Raw genomic sequence first — 18,372 nt, 5'->3', positions numbered from 1 at the left:
TGAGATCTGAGAACTGATCCTGGATTTAGCAACATGGAGGCTGTTGGTGAATTGGCCAAGAGTAGTTCCATGGACAAGTGGCATCTGAAGTATGGAGTAGGGGAGGACAGAAAGGAAGGTGAAGGCAGGGGTTATAGACAGCTCTTCCAAGCGTGTTGCCATGCAGGCACGCTGAGAAATGGCGCAGGAGATGGAGGAGATGTTGGGGCCCAGGAATTTTTAGGTGTGAACTATTACTGCACATTCGTGGAAGGAGGAGCAGTCCACAGGATAGGAGAGACAGGAAATAATTATTGGAGCCAGGTCATTGGACAGATGAAGACAGCATTATATTAATCTACTTGGGGCTTCACCTTCCAAGTGAAGGGCAAGATTCAAGCAAACAGAGAAAGGTCATTGGCAGATAAGGCATTGCTTGATACACTTCCTTTTCTCCCTCCTTCCTCCTAGGTCCAGCGTAAGTGGAGTCAAAGGTTTCTCCTAGGAAGCCCGTCCCAGCCACCTTAGGGCCAGAGGCCTTGAAGCTGGGTGGGGCTGGGTGGGGCTGGGTGGGGCATGCTCCTCCTCCATTCCCCCCACAAACCCTTATGCAACCTCCAATATCAACAAAAATCAGTTGGTGTCGCGCACCACAGACACGCTTGGATAAGCCGCTGGAGTCATTAGAGGAGCCATCATGGTGAAGTTTGCACCGCTGTTCATGCCGTGGGAGCGCAGGCTGCAGACCTTCATGGTCCTGCAGTGGGTCTTCTCCTTCCTGGCCCTGGGTAAGGCGAGCTGGGCTGGGGGCTGGGAGATCATGGACACCTGCCACTCCAGGTGCACAAGTGTATTGGTGGTGGAAAGACATTCGCCCTAATGGGGACTTTGCTGCTTTCAGAGCTCTCAGAGCATGGGGATAGCAGGGTGTGGTAGAAGCCATTGTGTGTGGCTTTGGACAGGTTACTGAGTTTCTAGCTTAGTATGAGGACAGAGACCCTGCCTCAGGCTGCCTGGTGGTGGTGTGTGGAAGGACCTAGGTGATTATGGAAAAGTTCCAGGTTCTGCAGGGCTTCTCAGAAGGAACGGACTTCCTGCCTTCCTTTCAGAGAGGAGGAAACAGACTGGTAGGTAGGGAGAGAGAAGGGAACAGGGAAAGAATAGGAGTGTGAGGGAAGGTAGAGACTGCCAGGGGACTGGGGCATGAGGGAGGGTCCGAGGCGAGCCTGGCTCAGAGTCTGGCTGGGCAACTGAGCCCCTGACCTCTGCAAGTCTCTAATTCTAATCCGCTGTGGAGTGGCAATATCACTGCCCAGCTGGTAGAGCTGTTGTGGGATGAAGTGAGGAATGTGCTTGCTTTGCCCTGGGCGGGGGTCCCATGGGAAGTATGCTTAGGTCCCCCTGCTCACCCCATCCCCACCACAAGCACACTGATGCTGGTCAGGGAGACCACCCTGGCCCAGACTCCACTCTGCTGAAGGGAACTCTTTTTTTTTTTTTTTTAATATTTTATTTATTTATTTCACAGAGAGAGAGAGAGAGATCACAGCAGGCAGGCAGAGAGAGAGAGGGGAAAGCAGGCTCCCTGCTGAGCAGAGAGCCCGATGTGGGACCCGATCCCAGGACTCTGAGATCATGACCTGAGCCGAAGGCAGAGGCTTAACCCACTGAGCCACCCAGGCGCCCTGAAGGGAACTCTTTTGAGGAGGGCAGGGGACAGAGCAGGGGGAGAGAGTGACCGGGGAGGGTTGGGGGGACCGGGGCGGGGGGGGGGGGGCGGCGGTTGGTGTGTGTGTGTGATTCCTTAGTTCCTACACCAGCACCAGACAGTGTAGGTAGGCTGTGCTTCCCTGGGGGCTGGTCTTCAGCCTGTGCACGAATGCCACTATCCAGGTGTTAACAGTCCGGGGATCCTCTGTACCGGCTGGTCACCAGCATCTCTCACACACACACACACACACACACACACCCAGGTGCTCCCTCAGAACCCCCTCGCAGTTCTGCCACTGAAGGATTCACTCCCAGCAAAGCGGGCCCCCAGCATCCTGTTTCCCTTACGATTCACCTGTGTCTCTCTCCCAAGGGTTCTTAAACATTTTAAACACCCCTGGCAGAGAAACAAAATAACTTAACTGCCCAAGGTTGTAGGTCTGGAGTCCTGGGCTCCTTCTACAGCCAAAGGAAGAAAGGGAAGGAGGGGCAGAGAGAGGAGAAGGGCAGATGGTGTGGGAAGTGGTGTGCGTAAGAGACTGGTGGAGACAGCCTGGGAAGGAGGCCTAACAGGGTTGACTTTGAGTCTGCAGGCTCCTGGACAAAGGTTGCTTTGGGGGCCTAGAGGTAGGCTGTGGTCTGGGGATCCCAGGGGGTAAGGTTCGTCAGGCCCAGCATGCCTTCTGTGATCTTGGGGCCCCGGAGTGTGTTTGAACATCCTGTCCCTGCACCCCACCCAACCTCGGTCCCCCAGCCCTGCGAGCCTGGGCCATAGGAGCCTGAAGATTGTCAGGAGTGGCCCAGAGAGGTCTAGTAGCTCCGGGCCTGGAGACTAGAAGGAGGAAGGCTGGGAAAAGGAATGTGGGCCCCCTGGTCCTGGGAGTAGGAGGTTTTACCCTATCCCTCATCCTGGGAGCAAAGGGAAGCCTCAGAAGGGCTTAAGGTAGGGGAGTGACGAGGTCCACTCTGGGTGCTGAAGTTCCCTGTGGCTGCAGGGGAGGTATGTACTGTGTTTTGAGTGTGGGGGGATGGGCTGATGGCAGGGAGCCGTCCCAGTCCCCATCAGGGGCCACCACACTATGGCACATGGCCGAATCCTGCCCACTGACTGCTTTTATATTTGTACAGTTTATGAGCTAAGTTTACATTTTTTCAAGGGGTTGTATTTTAAATGGTTAGGGACCTATGTAATATTATCCACGTTGGGTCTTGAGCCGCAAAGTCTAAAATATTGACCATCTGGTCCTTTAGGAAAAAGACTGCCAAGTCTGGTCTAGCGAGGCTGGCAGAGGGTGGGGAGATGTGGCCCCATTTGGGAGCTGTTTAGGAGATGGGGGCCACGGGGCAGATTGAAAGGCCCTTGGTCCATTGACAGAGGACTGGATGAACACCACGTGGTCGGCACACACGAGAGAGTAGCGTTTAGCTACAAAAGGGAAGGGAATTCTGACACGTGGGGCAGCACGGATGGCATGAGCGGGCCGCTGTGGCATCATGTGAAGCGACACAAGCGAGTCACCAAAAGACCAACACTTGATTCTACGAGCTTCCTAGAACAGTCCCTTTTGTAGAGCCGGAAAAGCAAATGGTGGCCAACAGGGGCTGGGGGAGGGGCCTCGGGGAGTCAGAGGTTCAAATTTGGGAGGGGGAGGGAAGGGAGAGGGGGAGGTGTCCCGGAGATGGTGGTAGTGATGGCTACACAGGGAATGGACTTACTGCCTCTGAACTGTGCTTAAAAATGGTTAAGGTGATAAATTTTATGTTAATGTGCCTTTTATCGCAGTAACAATTTAAAACACAAAGTGCCCCAAACGGGGACCCTGAAACATTAGCTTTCTGAGGGCAGGACTCTGTGTCTGTCCTTCAAGGCCGCCCACTAGCACCTGGCCCATCAGAGCTGCTCTGTGTAAAGTGAACACCCGTGAGCCCCGAGTGAGCTATGTCGTCTGCCTTATGAACTCTACCACTGTTTGGACTGGGTCAAGGTCCCCTCCACCAGGAAACCTGCCAGGAATGACATGCCCAACTACCGTCCTTTCCAGTAGAATATACAACTGAAAGCTAACCTTCTTTAAGAGAATGAGTACATGGTGTTGAGTGGAGGAAAGAGGGTGGGGAAGGAGCCATATTCTTTAGCAGTGTTCTTTCCATCAGCATCAGATTAGAGACGGCCTACAGACCCGCTGACCCTGAAATGAAGCTGGGATTACCCTATGGCAAGGGATTCGGACCTGCAGGTCAGAGGGAGAGCTCCTCACTGGGCCTTGTCCTAGCCCAGCCCTGCTACACCCCTGAGCATCGGCCAGCCAGGGGTTTGGCCTCTTTCTCCTTCCCTCCTTCACTGGGAAAGGGCACTGTGGGAAGAAGGAATCAGCATGAGCAAAAGCTAAGGGACTAAAGGAGTTCAGGGAGCTATAAGAACAGCAGTTAGTGTGGCCAGAGCACTGGGGGTGCAAGTGGGCGAGGAGAGGCTGGAGCAGGAGGCGGGTAGGGCCAGCCAGCTCCTCCCAGAGTTACAGGAAAGCCAGGGCAGGGCTTTAAAGAGAGGAAGACCTAGCCAGATTGATCTGTGAAAAGATGGGGCAGAGGGTGGGCAGAAAGAGTGTCCCCGTTTTCTCTGAGGTCCCCAAAAATGGAAACCAGAAACGGATAATCCAATCAGTCCTGAACCAGGCATTTACTGAGCACCTGGGGAGTGCAGACTACAGAGAGAGGGAGGTGGGACGGGTGGGGGGGGTGGTATAGGAGGAAGTGGGGGGTTGGGGAGGGAGGAGGCCAGAGCGAACAAGGGAGACAGGACAGTGGGAACTATGAATTTTGAAGTTGGACCTACCTAGGTTCCAGTCTCCTCCAAGCAAGATACTGGCGGGTGCATTTCCTCCTTGAAGGCGTGGGAAGCTGAGCTCTTCCTCCCGGGGCCACAGGCTGGATGGGATGGTGCTGCTAGTGTGGGGCGTACAGGCGACTCAGTGTGGACGTCTCACCTCCTTCCTCTCAGACCCCTGATAGCTCTTGCTTCCCTCCCCAGCCCAGATCTGCATTGTGGTCTTCATAGGCCTCCTGTTCACAAGATTCTGGTTAGTCAGTGTCCTGTATGCGACCTGGTGGTACCTGGACTGGGACAAGCCATTGCAAGGGGGCAGGCCCATCCAAGCCCTAAGGCGCTGCTTCCTGTGGAAGTACATGAGGGACTATTTCCCCATCTCGGTGAGTACTGGCACTGGTGGGGATGGGGTTGCGGGGGAAGTGCCACCCAGGCTGCGGGGAGCAGAATGCTGGGCTGGGTGGGAGGGGCCAGAGCTTACACCACTGTGGGGCCTGGGGAAGAGTCCTGCTTCACTCTGGCTGTCATTTTCCAGGGTTGGGAAAATGTCAGGGTTTGGAGGAGCTCTGTGGGCACACACACATATATCCTACAGGTGTAACCCCTCAGCGGCCAGGGAGGGGGTGAAGGTAATAAGCTCAAGGTCCCAAGAGACCATCGAGCCCTGCCCTTTATCAGAGTGGGGAGAATGACACCCCGAGAGGGACAAAGGTGTGACCAACTCCACATGACAAGTTCTGGTTTTGAGGCGTGTGCATGAACTATGGGGGAAGGGGCAGGGGAGAGAGAGCCCTGAACTGGTTCTCGGTTCTGTCCTGCCCCATCTCCAGATTGCTGGGTGTCCTTGAGCAAAACCTCGCCCATTCTGAGCCTCAGTTTCCCCAGATATCTAGAAAGCAGACTGACCCCTCCTCCCCTGTCCACGTTTGAATCTCTCACTCTGACTTGGGGCATCTCATTGTGGACACTTGACCCTGGACTCAAACGTCAGTCTTGAGTAAAGCGGACCCTCAGATTTTCGTGAACAGACCCGCTGCCTCCTTTACCGAATGCCAGGCAGACAATCCTGGGACTTGAGCGGCCGGGCAGGGTTGGCGTATTGGCTGGATGGGACAAGGTGGGAAGGCAGTGGGGAACATAGAGAGGTGCCAGGCAGGGAAAGCTGGCCGTCCCCTGGAAACGGGAGAAGAAAGGCACAAAGTGCAGCCTCTGGAGCAGGACAGACCTAGGTTCTAATGCCAGCGCCGCCTCAGCCTGTGGTGCCCTTGGGGGAGTTTCATAGCCTCTCTTAGCCTCAGTGTCCTCATATGTAATGTGCAGATGACGCCACACACGTCACTGAGTTGGGCGGATTTGCTGAGTCAGCAGGAACGCACCCTGTAGGTTGGCTGGACACTAGGTACTAGTATTACATGACCGAGTCAATGTGGCTGTGGTTGGGGGGAGGGCTCTGACAGCCCAGAGCCCAGCTGCTCTGACCTTCACACCTGCCTGGCTTCTCCCATCCTGGAGCTCCACCTCTTCCCACCCCTCCTGGAGCTAGGTCCCTAGCTAGCAAAGGGGGAGGGAGTGGAGGACACAGATTCCTGGGCACTCAGCAGTGGATTCAGGGCTCCTGCCTGACTCCCTTCTGAGAGTCCTGGGGCCTGGCGAGGACTTGGGGAAGCTGGGCAAGAGCTGGGGTACGAAGCCCCGAGCTCCACAGTGAGCAGGCCTCCTGGGCAAAGGGCAAGGGTGGGCCGGGCAGGGCCGAGCAATAGGGCATCAGGGTGGGGGCTGGGGAGAGGGCAGGAAGTTGAGTGGCAGAGAATTCCACGCTCGTGAGGGGTGCTACTTGTGGAAGGGCAGAGTGAATGGGCAGCCGCTGAACTAACCCAGGAGTCCATGTTGGGGGAGGACTTCTCCCCATATTTGCTTCTGGGATCTTGTCCACAAAGACAAACAGGGTCTGCGCCTATCCTATCCACTGCCCTTCCTGATCCTCCCCTAGCCAGGCACTACTGGCCCTGGTGGGACACTGCCCTGATCTGCCTCAGTCCTTTGTGTAGTGTTTCTGGATTGATGCCCACTGAGGGCCTGTTGGATCACCCCTGCAGAGGGCAGGCAGTACCACCACGTGGCCAGCAGAGGGCGAGATAGCATGCACTTGACTTTGCCAGTCCTAGGCTGGGAGCCTGCAGGGCTGGGGAACCCGCCCACAGATCCCCTTCCCCACCTCTTCCCAGAAGACCCTCCCACTCTTCCACACACTTTTATGCCCCGCCCCGCTGAGATCTTGAGAGGGGCGGAAGGTAGGTAACTCTCCCCCACACACTGACAGAATTCTTTTTCCCTTGTCAAATGCATATAGATTTCCGAGATTCTTCTATCAGTTCTTAGGGTGATTTTATGAACTAGCATCTATGGATGGAATTCCAAGCAGAATTAGGAAACTCTCTGGGCCTTGCAGCTTTCTGAACTCATGCTACAGGCTTCTAAAGAGCTGATGGTGAAGAATCAGGCGATGTTTCCCGTAGGAGACTCTGATCCCACCTCATGCTGAAGGCCAGCCCCAGAGCTAGGTTCCCCCGGTGAAGATTTCATCCTCCTGGAATCAACACTGTCTCCAGAGGCCAAGGCCTGAGAAGGGATGGACTGCTGTGGCCTGGTGTCAGGAAATGCTGCAGACCTGGGGAAGCACAGGATACCTCCCCTCCCACATCTGGGACCTCCCTCTGTTCCTCACAGCCCTCTGGACGTCACTGGGAACTTCAGGCCCTCCCTCCCACTCCCCGGCTACCAAGAATACTGGGGGCTCTTAATCTGAGTCAGAAGAAGGTGGGTAGCCAGCAGCCTGCCTAGGACAGATCTCCAGAGTGCACTTGGACAGAGTAACACTTCATCCTGTGATGGCTCCTTTCATCACGGGAGAGCTCTTGCCTGGAAGAATGTCTTCCTTCACACTGAGCTCTGCCTGTCCTGACCACCCGCCCCGCCCCAGGGGTCCTGCCTCTGCCTTGGGCACAGCTGTTCTCTCAGCCCTCCAGCTTCCCTGCAGGGAGGGGGCCTCCTTCCTGCTCAGTTCTGTCCTTGCTGTCCCTCCCCAGCACAGACATTTGGGGCTAAATGATGGATGTGGGGGTGCCTTCATCCCTGGCCTCTACCCACTAGTAGCCCTCCCCTCCATCAGGTGTGACAACCAAAAACGTCTGCAGACATTACATGTCCCCTGGTGGGCTCAGGGAACTGACCCTGGTTGAGAACTACTCTGGGGCCCAGGGTCTGACTCCAAAACTCCTCCCCCACTAGCTACCTGAATCCTGACCAGTCACCTCTTTATCTGGACTCTGCTACAGTCCATCCTGCACACAGCAGCCAGGATACTCAATGTCACAACAGCTGTGACTCCCGTGACACCTAAAAATCAAATCTAATTTTTACCCAGCCTGCAGGTCCCTGGACCCCAGACCCCTGCTCATGCCTCACTTTCCCCCTTTGCCTTTCAAGTTCTCCAGGCATGAGCTGTGCTCCTTGGGCTGGCACCCTTACTGGAAGTGCACCCTTTCACCCCATTAACCCTCCCCCCCACTTTTCACCTGGGGACTCCTGCAAGGTGGCAGAGCCTGCAGGAGCCAGGCCACCTGTGTTAAAGTGTTGCCTCTGCCACTTTACTAGCTATGTGACCTAGAAGTAGTTAATTAATCTCATGCCTCAGTTTCCTCATCTGTAAAATAGGGATGTTGTCACCACTACGTCCCTGGCAGCATGAACAGAAGATGGCTCAAGTCAGTATACTGACAGGAGGTGCTGGGAATGGGCACCACCTGGGGCAGTCTTTCCAGCTATCCATGCTTAGCACATCCTGTATTAAACTCTAAGACATTTTTTTTTCCTTAAAGTAGTCTCCACTCCCAGTGTGGAGCCCAACACAGTCCCTGAGATCAAGACCCAAGCTGATATCAAGAGTTGGGGGACTGAGCCACCCAGGCACCCCTCTAAGATATCCTTCATGGTAAAGCAGCAGTATTTTATGTACCACTAAGAAAAAAATCCCTCCAGAGGAATCATCAAATGCATTTGAGAACATAATGTTAAGATGCAAAGGAATGATGTATCTTAGAATTGAGGGGATACAGCTGCAGATGTCAGTGTGTGTCTGTTCTGTGAGCCCGTGAGTGCAAGGGGGAGAGGGCAGGGGCGAGGGGGTCTGAAGCCCATCTTGATGGCATACCGAGGCTGCCAGGGCCAGGGAGAATAAATAGCCAAGCCTTTCCTTCCATCTGGCTATGATGGGAGGAGACAGGAAAGGACTCGAGTACCTACACACACACATACACACACACACACACACACACACACACACACACACACACACACACACACACATGGCCAAAGGCCTGAAGCTGGAAAGGATTCCTTTGTTGTAAAGGGGGTGACTCTAAAACTTTGATATATCATAATCCTATGGGAAATCTTCCACAAATCAGATGCCCCAAGGCCCGAGCCAGAATACTGAATCAGACCTTGCTTGCCCTGCATTTTTAAACTGCCAAGTAACCGAGGTATATAAAAGGTCATGAACAGGTTCTCCAGGGCCAGGTCTTGGAGCCGGGAGGGGCAGGCTGCTGGTGCAGGAAGCGCCTTCTCCTGAGAGCCCTGGACATTCCAAGTTTGACTAGAAAGGAAATGGCCCCTGAGACAGTCCTGAGTCTCGGGATGTCTCTCTGGTTCTGGAACAAAGGCTCTCTCAGGTACTCTCAGCGGGAGACAGTAGAACTGAGCTCAGGTCATCTGTGTGCCTTTGGGCAGGTTGCTTACACCCCTCTGCACCTCAGTTTGCTCAGCTGTCAAATGGGGGCTCTCGTGCTGCAGCCCCCCTCCTTAGGGCCACGGTTACACAAGCCGGCGGTGTGGGTGCTTTGTGAGCCATAAAGGAGCCATCAGGACAGTGGCCGTGACCACCAAGGGTGTGAGAGGGCACAGGGGCATTTGTTGAGAGATGGGCCTGGGGAGACAGCGGGACAGTGATGGCCCCATCAGTGCACACACACAAATCAGTGCCCGGGCAGATACTGGCACACGTGCCTAGACACTGGCCCTCTCATTCACCAGGGTATTTCTCTATATGCAGAGGCTTCTTTATTAAGGATAGTCATTCTTTCATTCATTTGTTCATTTATATGTTCATTGTTCATTCAAAATAGGTAATATGTTCTTGTTCAAAATTCCAAAGGGACGAGGGGGTACGTGGGTGAAAAGTCCCCCTCCCAGAGGCCACTAGGACCACTAGTGTTTGGTGTGTCTGCAAATGAACAAGTGCGTGTCCCCTTTCCCAGCACAGTCAGTGACACTCTGCCCACCTTGACTTGCCCTTTGCTTTGTCCTAACCAGTGACTAGGGCCGTCTTCCCTGCCAGGCCAGGGAGATCTTGCTCCTACCTCCCTAGAGCTGCCCTGTGCCCCACTGTGTGGATGTTGTGAGAATTTGCTTCAATGGGCCCTGTTGATGGGCATTGGAGGGGGTGTTGAGGTTTGGATAGTACCAAAAAAATGATGCTTCGGCTAGTAATCTCATCCACAGGTCATTTTACAAAATGACACAGCCAAAATGAAATACAGTGCTGAAATTCCTCAGCAGTGGAGTTGCTAGGGTAAAAGGTCAGTCCTGCTTTTAGGTATTCAGCTATTGCGCAATCACCTTTCCAGGGCTTGTGCAAAATTGCCTTCCTGCGGGCCGAGGAAGAATTCGTGTGCCCGTGTGTCAGTGTGGGGAGCCAGGTGTGTTTGTAGAGGAACACGCTGGATGGGCTCCCAAGCAAACGCCTTTCCCACTGAGGATAACTAGAGGTTTCTCTCTTGCTTTAGCTTCACCTCTAATAAGCTCCCCCTGCGGGAGCAGAGACCTTTGTCCTTGTGTGGGAGGCAGTGGTCTCTCCAACTGTGGTCCCTGTAGGTTTCTGCAACGGATCCATGGGTAACTGGGGGCCATACTGGGCAGGGTTGGGAGGATTCCAGAAACCAAGTCCAGGTGAGGGGCTGGAGGATCTGGGGTTCGTCGGCCTGGATGGAGGCAGTTGTCTCATATCCCTGTCACTGCCCCCAGGTCCCTCCAGGCTGCTCTGAGGACAGGCAGCCAGGCCTCTGGGACCCCAAAGGTGGCAGCAAGAATTCTCAGGGAACCACCCGCTGCAAGTTTTAGCTTGATGACAGGACGAACTTTCACCGTGGCAAAGCTGAGCCGGGGGCAGAAAGGGCTGCCCTGTGCCGGGGTGTGCAGACTGCTGTGGGAACTGGACAGTTCCATCAGGGGCTTGAAGCATGGCCCAGGGGCCTCTGGGGCCTTCAGACTCTTGATGGCTGTGGCTCCTGAAGTGCAGGGCAGTGTAAAAGGTGGGCCTGCGGTTTTTGGCAGGGTGGCGGAAGGATTGTCCCCTACCATCACCTAGTCACCGCCCGCAGCTATAGTCTGCACCTTGGATCACAGAGCAGCCTGTCCAGGAATGGGCAGGCCAAGAGCAGCATTTGTTAGCTCAGTTCCTGCCCTTCCACCCTCATCCTGCTATACCTGGGAGCTGCTAAAGGAGCAGCTCTCCTCTCCCAGGCCATCTGTGATGGCTGGTGGTCTCTACCTCCTGCTCCATGCTGCAGACATGACCAGACCTTGGCAAGTTGCTTGCCAGCAGAAGACAATGGTTGAGGGGCAATGAGGGTCAGCGTAGGGGGAGCAGGGAGCCTCAGGGAGACACTTGCATTGTACAGAAGGGTAGTTAAGCCTTCTGGCTGCGTGCTCTTCCAACCACTACTGCTAAGATAGCAAGATTGCAATGCTCATTCCCAGGTCTTAAGTGCCCATTTTTCTTACATTGAGTTTTGTTAAACTGGGGCTCTTCCAGCATGGTGGCACCCCCGTGTGTCCCTTCAATGCCTTCAAATGATACCTGGTCCTGTAGTAATCTTGGTAGTTTCAGGGTACTGCACACCAGGGCTTCTTAGCAGCCCTGGGAGGTAGGCAGGTCAGGGCTAAACGTCCCCATTTTACAGATGGAGAGCCTGAGAGGGAAACAGTTTGTCCAGAGTCAGCCATGAATACGAGAGGGTGTCCCTGGGTGCATTCACATACCATATCTCAGTATTCCTAAGAAACTGAGGCTCAGAGATGGAGAGCGGCTTGCCCAAGGTCACCCTGATGAGTGGCAAGGTCAGGGTTGGCGCACAGGTCCCGTCCAGCTCACCGGGTTGCTGTCCTTGCAGCTGGTCAAGACTGCTGAGTTGGACCCCTCCCGGAACTACCTTGCGGGCTTCCACCCCCACGGGGTCCTGGCGGCCGGAGCCTTTGTCAACCTGTGCACGGACAGCACGGGCTTCCCTTCACTCTTCCCGGGCATCCACCCCCATCTGATGATGCTGACCCTGTGGTTCCGGGCCCCTTTCTTCAGGGATTACATCATGTCGGGGGGTGAGTCTTTACACCCATGGGTAGCCCAGGAGGATGAGGCTGGAGGCAAGGGATGAGGCATCTTAGGGAGGGGAGGGCTCCCAGCACTTCCATACTTCTTGCAAGTGTGCGTGCAATGGGAGAAGTAGCTAGACCCAAAGAGTACTCCGCACAGCCGCGAGCTGGGAGAGGACTCAGTTCCAGTCCTCAGGGGACACCCAACTGGAGGCAGTGGGGTGGGGACCCGGGCCTCTGCGGCCACTTTCGGTGGTCTCTCTCTCTGGTCTCACCCACACCACCATCCCTGCCCACTCCCCGTACCTGAGCACCTTCCTCTCTCCCCAGGGCTGGTTACGTCGGACAAGGAGAGCGCTGCTCACATTCTGAACAGGAAGGAAGGTGGCAATCTGCTGGCCATCATTGTAGGGGGTGCCCAGGAGGCCCTGAACGCCAGGCCGGGAGCCTTCACACTGTTGCTCCGGAACCGCAAGGGCTTCGTCAGGCTCGCCTTGATGCATGGGTATCTGGGGAGAGGGCTCTTGGCTCCAGGGGAGATTTGCAAGGGTTAGATTTTGGTGGGAAGACAGCAGAGACTAAGTGGCTTGTATTTTGGCAGGGAGATTCTCAGTCTGTTTACAACAAAGATTAAATTCTGGTGAGAGATGTACTATGGCATGCCCACATACCAGAGAAGACTTCAGAAGGGAGGCTTGGTGATCAAAGGCACTAAGTGGGAAGGGACATGTCTGCCCAAAGCCTGTAAAAGATCTGACAGCTGTGGGATCTGGGAGGATGGAGTGTGGGGCATATCACAGAACTCTTCTACTTAGAAGCATCTTTGAAAAACACAAGCTAGCTGGGGCCGGAGAGATTTCTCTGCAAAGCTCACGGATGTTTCCTATCTGGGAGGGCTCTGAAACATTCTGGTCTGTCTGTCCCTTACAGCTGGGAGATTGTGACCCTGAGAGGGGCTAGGACCTGCCTAAGGTCAGAAAGCAAAGCTGTGGCAGGGCTGGGAAGCAACCCAGGCCTCTGACTGCTGACCCAGGGCTCCATCCTCTGCTCTAATTCCTGGTTGCTAGGTCCCTGCAGGAAGCTAACGGGGCCTCCTATGAGACCTTCCACGCATATCCTGTCCTGTCTCTCTCCAGGGCAGCTCTGGTGCCAATCTTCTCTTTCGGGGAGAATGAACTCTTTGACCAGGTTGAGAACTCCCCTGGCTCCTGGTTGCGCTGGATCCAGAACCGGCTGCAGAAGATCATGGGCATCTCCCTCCCGCTCTTCCATGGCCGTGGTGTCTTCCAATACAGCTTTGGTCTCATACCCTACCGCCAGCCCATCACCACTGTGGGTGAGCCACGAGCCAGCCTGGCCGGGCGGTGGAGGGGGGCGCTGCCTACAGGGAAAGAGGCCTGGGCTCTGGGCTGCAAGGGGACATGGAGACAGGTCAGACACATCCTTGCCCTCCTGGAGTTCAAATTCTAGACCGGGAAACACACGAGACCAGGAAACAGACACTGCTTATCAAGCAGGTAAGCCTGATAGAAGGCACTCTGGGATGGGAACTGAAACAGGCACAAGGAACAATAGTCACCACGGATTACAGAGTGGCTGCTGTGTGCCAGGCAGGGTCCCTAATGTGCAGCAGCTTGATCTGCCCTAATGACCTTTAAGACAGGGACTACCATCCCCCTTTCACTAATGGTAAACTGAGGCTCTGAGAAGTTAAGTAACTTCCAAAAGAACACTCTGCCTTTGAGTAACAAGGTTGAGGATTGGATCAGGATTTATTTGACTTTTTATGTTTCTAGAGGAGGAGGTTTAATTCTGACCCAAAGGATTTCATAAGGCTTACTGGAGAGGATGGGGACAAGGAAAGGGCATTCCAAGTCTATTAGAATTGTGTATAGAGTAGGAAATGCTACGCTTGGTATTAGAGCCTGAGGGATTTTCCCGTAAATAATGGGCATGAGCTCTTGTCCATGGATTCAGCACTGTCTTTTTCAGCTCTTGGGACTCCTCATTTGCTTTCTTCTTGGATCCCAGCTAGATCCCTCTGACGAAGCCTATAGAGGAAGGTTCGTCTTTTTCCATCTATTTATTTGCTAGTTGAGCACGACTTGGTGTACTCCTACACCATGACTTTCGCTGTGTATTGTGGCAATATTTTCAAGAGTGTTCGTTCATACTCCTGCTGTCCCCAGACCTATTGCCAAGAGAAGGCTGGGGAGCGATCACCCCAACCAGGCAGGAGTAGAGGAAGGAGGTCACTTAGGGCTTCCCTAGAACAGGCCAGATGGAGAGAGGAGGAGGAGGAAGAGCTGTGTGGGCTGTGGGCCCACCTCATCCTAGATCTACAGGTACCTCTGTTGATGACATGTTGGGCTCCCAGAACCCTGTGGTCTGGAAATTACGAGCATATCCCCAGGATTTGAAAACTGGAATGGGATTCTTCTTCCATGTGTGACTTGAACAAGTTGCTTAGCCTCTCTGATCCTCATTGCACCACCTGTCAACAGGGGATAAGAGCTTCTGTCCCCATAGGAGTGTTACAGGGATTAAGGGAGATGATGCGTGGCAAGGGCCTGGTGCATTCCATGGCACATGGCAATGCCCACAGGTGTTACTATATCAGAATCTTGGAGTTACCATAACATCTTAGAAGCCATCACCCAACACAGGGTTGAAAGGGATGGCAGTAAGAGCACTTTGTGCAGGGATGCCGTGGGGTAGGGCTCCTGCAGCCCCATGGTTCCTGCTCTGGACCAACACCCACACTTGTGCCTTGCAGTGGGAAAGCCCATTGAGGTGCAGAAGACACCGTACCCCTCGCAGGAGGAGGTGGACAAGCTGCACCAGCGCTATATCAGGGAGCTGTGTGACCTCTTCGAAGCCCACAAGCTGAAGTACAACATCCCTGCGGACCAACACTTGGAGTTCTGCTGAGCGCCTCCCCAGAGGGCAGGATTGGCATTAGGGAGCCCAGTGGAAGGTGCTATGATCTAAGAAGGCTTCCTGGAGACATCTATTGAACATACCTTCACAGCCTTCCCAGACCTCTGCAAATCCAACCACACCAGGCCCCAAGTCCCAGCCAGTGAGCGGGAGGGGACACCCAGCTCTGGCGTTGGTGATTTTCACCCCTGCTGCGAAACCCCTGCCAGCCTCCCTCTCCTTGGCCTGCTCCTCTGTGAATGGAGAGACTGCTGGAAGAGAGGGATTTCTGAGGTCTCGGTCCCCTGTTGTCATGTTACTCCAGGGACAGAGAAAGAGAGGGGCCACTGTCACCTGGTTTTTCTTCCTTGACCTTGTGTAATGGCACAAAAGAAGCGTCTGCTCCAGCCCCATCTCCTACAAGCTCCCTCATCCCGCACCCTGGATGTCTCCGCCCCTCCCTCCCTGTGCCAGAGAGGAGGGGTGGCCTTGCAGTCTCTGTGCTCATGCTAAGTACCTGTGCATTTCTGGGTCCTCCGAGCTGTAGACTAGCAGCCACAGGGGCTGGAAAGGTGGAGGAGGAGAACTGTGCTCTGTCACTGCTGTATGGTGCTGGGCAGCCCTCTTCGCCCTCCTTCTGAGCCTCAGTTTCCCTGACTGACTAAGATGAACCCTGAGCCTCAGCTCTGACATTACAGAGGTGGAGAGCTCATCCATTGTAATTTCAGCCCTGACCTTGGCACAGAAAGGTGGGGGGAGGGTCTCCATAAACATCAGTTCAACAAATGAAAGGATTTTGTTTTAGCCGCCTTCTGTTCCTCCTGATTCCTCAACAAAGAGGGCTCATCAAAGCCTCTCTTTGGACCCCCACCCTGGCCCTGTGGCCCTACAGCCACACCTCTACTTCCCAGAAGGTGGGTCGGACAGGACCAGAGAACACCATGTTGACTCATCCTTCCTGATCCGTCAGTCCCAACCTTACCAGCCCTGGTCCTGATCTGCTGGGCAAGGAAGTTGAGAGACTGTGTTAAGACGCAGGGAAGACCGACACAGAGAAGGAAGACCAGCCGCCGGGAGTGTATGTTTCTGTGTGTCTGCAGGGTGGGTGACATGGGGACAGATGCCCTGATGAGAAGATTCTGGATTCCTAGGTTTGGGACATATGTCAGTAGTGAAGGTCAGGATGGCCAGTGGGGACCGTCCTAGTGACTTCCCCTCCCCTTCCAGCAGGGAAGTAGCATCCTTTCCCTCCAGGAGCAAATCATACCCATAAATACAACAGCAGGGACATCTGCGAGTTGCAAACTTGGGTTTAAATCCTGGCCCATCCCTTCTTCGGCGAGTCATGTCATTTCCGAACCTCAATTTTGCCATCTGAGGAATAAAGACTACCATACCCATCTCTGGTCGTGTGAGCATAGTAAGATAATATTTTAAATGTGTAAGCCACCCCACATCGTGTCTGGAATGGTGTGGAATATGGGTAAATTAGGACTCAGGTGATAAAGGTACCCCGTGTCTCGGGAAGGTGCCTGGTAGCTGATGAGGCAGTATGCTAGAAGGGTCACAAGGGAAGTGGGAACAGAGAGTGTGCGGTTCAGGGGAGGGAGTGATGATTTCAGAGGAGGAAGTGGAGGAGGTGACAGGTGGGCAGGGCTGTGAAGGATGGGCAATATTTGTAAAGGAGAGAAGTACTTGCCCATCAGAGTTCTCTATTGCTGTCTAGCCAGCCATGACAAAGCTGAATGGTTGAAGAAGCAAGGAGTTGGTATTTCTCGCAATTCTGTGGGCTGGCCAGGTGGCTCTTCTCGGTCTGCTCTGGGCTCCTTGCAGCTGCATACAAGTGGGGCTGGGCCTCTCTTGACAGGTGAGTCTGATGGGTCTTTGGCATTCGGTGGTGGCTGGATTTGGTAAGAATGGGAGCAAGGCTGCAAGCTCTTAAATCCTGGCCTGAGCAACTTGCCCAGCATCTTTTCATTCCATTCCGCCGATCAAAGCCACTCCTGAGCATCCCCCCCCACCATTTTAAGTGTTAGGAATAGGCACCGCCTCTGCCTGGGAGCAGCATCAGTGTCAGAATACAGTGGGCTGGAAGACCACGAAGAGATTCTGTGGCGATGGGCCAACAATCTACAAAACAGCGGTAAATGGGGGATGCCTGGGTGGTTCGGTGGGTTAAAGCCTCTGCCTTCGGCTCAGGTCATGATCCCCAGGTCCTGGGATCCAGGCCCGCATCTGGCTCTCTGCTCGGCAGGGAGCCTGCTTCCCTTCCTCCCTCTGCCTGCCTCTCTGCCTACTTGTGATCTCTGTTTGTCAAATAAATTAAAAAAAACAAACAAACAGTGGTAAATGAAAGCCTGCTGTGGGACACCACCCACCCCACCCCCAAGTGTAGCGGAATTCCCTGTGTGACCATGATAAAAGCTGTAGTTTATCCACAGGGCACCAGCTCCTTTTCAGCTGCTGCCGCATCCCCATCTCACGCTCCCTAGTCCATCCTCAGTGACCAGCCAGGGTGTAGGAGCCATCGCTGGTCAGAGGACACAGGCCATGCGGGGGACCCTGCAGGGAAGGAGCCAGGAATGGGCATTCCCGCTTCCCTCTCTCTGCTCTCTCTTCTGCCAAGGTTCCCCTCTGCCTGAGCCCCTTTGTGAGCTGGAGGGCACAAGGGCCTGAGGCTGCAGTGCACACAGGTAGGCCTCCAGGAAGGAATGGGGTGCAGACAGGTGGACAGTGGTTCTGCAGAGGTCCATGGAAGACAGATGTCCACCTTCGAGTCCAAGCTTCTTAGTGCCTTTCGCCACTCTTCCATCATCTGGCCCAGTTTTCTCAGTCCTCATTTGTCCTCCTCCTTTAATCATGGGCTCCCATCACGCTGAACCATTTGTATGTAGTTCCTTGTATCAGATTTACTCTCTTTCTCCCCTCTAGGCTTTGCCCATGCTGTTCCCTCTGCCTGGAATGGCATCTCCCCTGCCCCACCTCCCCCTTTGTCTGGGAAATTCCCATTCGTCCTTCAGTACTGGTTTCCTTTATTCCAGAAGGCCTTTCCTAATGCCCCTGGTTGAGGTAGGGATCTCACAGGGAGCCCCGACTTCCCCTTCCTCTGCCATGGCACTCACACCTGGGTGGCTGCTGGGTGGTCCCAGTCCCATGCATGATACCTCTGCCTCCAGTGAGCCCCCTCCAGCCTATCCACGTGTAGCACCTGCCTCCACTCTCCAAACAAAACCCAACACCCTAAAATGGTCTCCAATGCCTCAGGATAATGCCCAAACTCCTCCTCAGCCTCCAGAGCCTTCCTCATCTGCCCTTAGACCTCACCAGCCTCCCGCTGGATCTTCTCCCCTGCACCCCATCACCCTGGCACCCCTCGCTGCTTGTTGAGTGCACACTGCTCTCGCACCCGCTGTGTCCCAGGGCATGCTGTTCCCTTGCCTTGAAACATGCTTCCTTCTAGACTGGTTGATGTCACCCATCCCCAAAGGGCGCCTCCTTTGTCGGCCATTAGC

The 18,372-nt window shown here is 54.5% G+C and overlaps 1 protein-coding gene across 1 annotated transcript; it reads left to right on the top strand.

The window, feature by feature from the left end:
- Positions 1–613: 613 nt before the first annotated feature.
- MOGAT2 (monoacylglycerol O-acyltransferase 2) lies at positions 614–15,982 on the top strand. Its single transcript, XM_047693776.1, has 6 exons — positions 614–767; positions 4,718–4,896; positions 11,743–11,947; positions 12,272–12,446; positions 13,078–13,277; positions 14,718–15,982. Exons 1-6 carry the CDS (start codon positions 677–679, stop codon positions 14,870–14,872), a joined length of 1,005 nt encoding a protein of 334 aa, XP_047549732.1. The 5' UTR covers positions 614–676; the 3' UTR covers positions 14,873–15,982.
- Positions 15,983–18,372: the final 2,390 nt, after the last annotated feature.

The sequence above is a fragment of the Lutra lutra genome, chromosome 10 (genome assembly GCF_902655055.1).
Source record: "Lutra lutra chromosome 10, mLutLut1.2, whole genome shotgun sequence".
Lineage (NCBI taxonomy): Eukaryota > Metazoa > Chordata > Mammalia > Carnivora > Mustelidae > Lutra > Lutra lutra.
Note: the sequence above shows the minus strand (reverse complement) of the source record. Positions and strands in the feature narration are given on the sequence as shown.